At 35.9% G+C, this 1,880-nt stretch overlaps 1 protein-coding gene across 1 annotated transcript; it reads right to left on the bottom strand.

Annotated features, from left to right (window-relative positions):
* Nucleotides 1-506: 506 nt before the first annotated feature.
* LOC133714058 (uncharacterized) lies at nucleotides 507-1,515 on the bottom strand. Its single transcript, XM_062140068.1, has 2 exons — nucleotides 1,302-1,515; nucleotides 507-942 (listed from the first exon to the last, which is right to left on the bottom strand). Exons 1-2 carry the CDS (start codon nucleotides 1,477-1,479, stop codon nucleotides 683-685), a joined length of 438 nt encoding a protein of 145 aa, XP_061996052.1. The 5' UTR covers nucleotides 1,480-1,515; the 3' UTR covers nucleotides 507-682.
* Nucleotides 1,516-1,880: the final 365 nt, after the last annotated feature.

The following is a 1,880-nucleotide window of genomic DNA, read 5'->3' as shown; positions in this document are numbered from 1 at the left end:
GTAATAAAGTAGGTCCTATTTTATGTAATCTTAGTTCTATCGATGGTAATTACAATCATCTACCACCTTGTTACAAGTTTTTGAACATATTCGTTGTCGTTGTTATAATTTTGGTTTAATTATATGCAAATAGTATAAATGAATATGGTACTTTGTTCTCAATATTGTAATTGTGATTCATATAAATTGTAATTTTTGTTCAAGTAGATGTAAAATGACTGTATGATAAACATCACAGTACCATAGTTTGTCACATTATCAAGGGCCTACTTGGTGCTGTAATATTGCTTTAACCTGTATTTCACATTTTTAAATAAAAATGGTATAGTTGGTAAAGTGGATGGGATCATCAGGTGACGTTGGATTGGATTCATGTATAGTACGTAGTAGTATTAGCAAACAACCATGATGTGCTCCTTTAGGATTGATTAACCGATCAACTATTTAGGATTGGAATGCAAGTTTTAATTTCAAAAACTGCTTGCTCTTTATTCTGTATGCGTAAATCAAAAAATACAAGGACAACTATTCAGACACTTCTATCATCCCTATTACCAAAGGTACTGTCGTATTATAAGAAAGAAGCACAAAACCGCTCATCATTATTTTCAGTCATATCTCCTGAATTATTTATTGAATGAATATGATAATCAATCTGGATTGCGTGCGTGGAGTCAAGAGATCAATACTTCCAACGTGGAAGTGGCACAGCAAAGAGCTTCATGAGTCCATCCTTGCAATTGTAGCCATCTTTGTTACCACTAGCAAAGTAATAAGGCCTCCATTGATTCAGTTCAACCTTAAAGCCCTCACCATCTCCTCGGGTCTCACTCGCCAGTATCTTGGCTTTGCTGAAGTCACAAGTTATGTAGCTCCACAGGTTGGGGAGCAAGTACACGCTGTAACCTGAGTTGGTCTTGCTTGGAGGATCATACTTGAACACTGCACCATTTATACATATTAAGCAGAAAACAATTATCATTCATGTAAATGAAAGATTGATTGATTAGTTCAATCTCCTGCAATTTCTTGATAGAGGATAGGTTTTAGTGTTTAGTTTGTCTGACACTATCGAAGTTATTGTCTTGCAGCGTAGACTGTTGTGATCTTAACTAACAGAAAATTTGATCATATACAATTACCTACAAAGCATTATAAGGACCAAAGTTGAAACCCTAGCAAGCCAGAGAGATTCAGACCAACAAAAGAAAAATAGCAAGCTATGGAGATCAAATTTCTTCATATATAATTGGCATAAATCAAGTCGAAGGACTTTAAACAATTAATGAATCGGTACTAACCCAGTTCATCATTTATGTAAAAAGGACTGTTTTGGAGAGCCCAATCAGTGTAGTTGAAACCAAAACGCCAGCCTTCAGAACCGCCGACGACAATAGTTTTGGCCTCGCTCACTTCTAATAGAGAAGCAGTAGCTACAAGGAGAATGAACCCTAATTGTGCACTCCTAATCAAAGCCATATTTGTATCTCAAACTATTATACTCCGAAAATTCAGTTATAACTATTCAATTGGCTAGCTAGAGAATTGGTGTGAGAGCTTAAGGTGTTACGAGGTTTATATAGGAAATGGAGATGACTATAGAATAGCTAGCCTCTTTCTTTTGGTTGGTGAAAAAATTGAAAACGTGATCGAGGTTTTGCTCTCCACTGATTCAACCATGTTTTAGCAGATTCCAGAAAATGAATTTCCAGTTCCTGATTCTCATTTGGTAATTACTGAATTGCCAAAATTCCGATTATGTAATGGGAGGGTAGAAGAGTAAACTGAGCGGTTGACAAGGAAGTTGTCCTAGTGTATTAGTCATCGTAAATTTGGTCATTGTCCACCTAGAACTAGAATTCTCTGTAGTGGCTATGATT

The sequence above is a fragment of the Rosa rugosa genome, chromosome 6 (assembly GCF_958449725.1).
Source record: "Rosa rugosa chromosome 6, drRosRugo1.1, whole genome shotgun sequence".
Lineage (NCBI taxonomy): Eukaryota > Viridiplantae > Streptophyta > Magnoliopsida > Rosales > Rosaceae > Rosa > Rosa rugosa.
This window is presented reverse-complemented; position numbering and strand designations above follow the sequence as displayed.

What these genes read in the sequence shown, in the direction of transcription:
- LOC133714058 (XM_062140068.1), bottom strand. Translation starts at nt 1,479, where the DNA reads ATGGCTTTGATTAGGAGTGCACAATTAGGGTTCATTCTCCTTGTAGCT. An exon ending in TTACATAAATGATGAACTGG is followed by an intron (nt 943 to 1,301) that starts GTTAGTACCGAT and finishes TAAATGGTGCAG; the next exon opens with TGTTCAAGTATGATCCTCCA.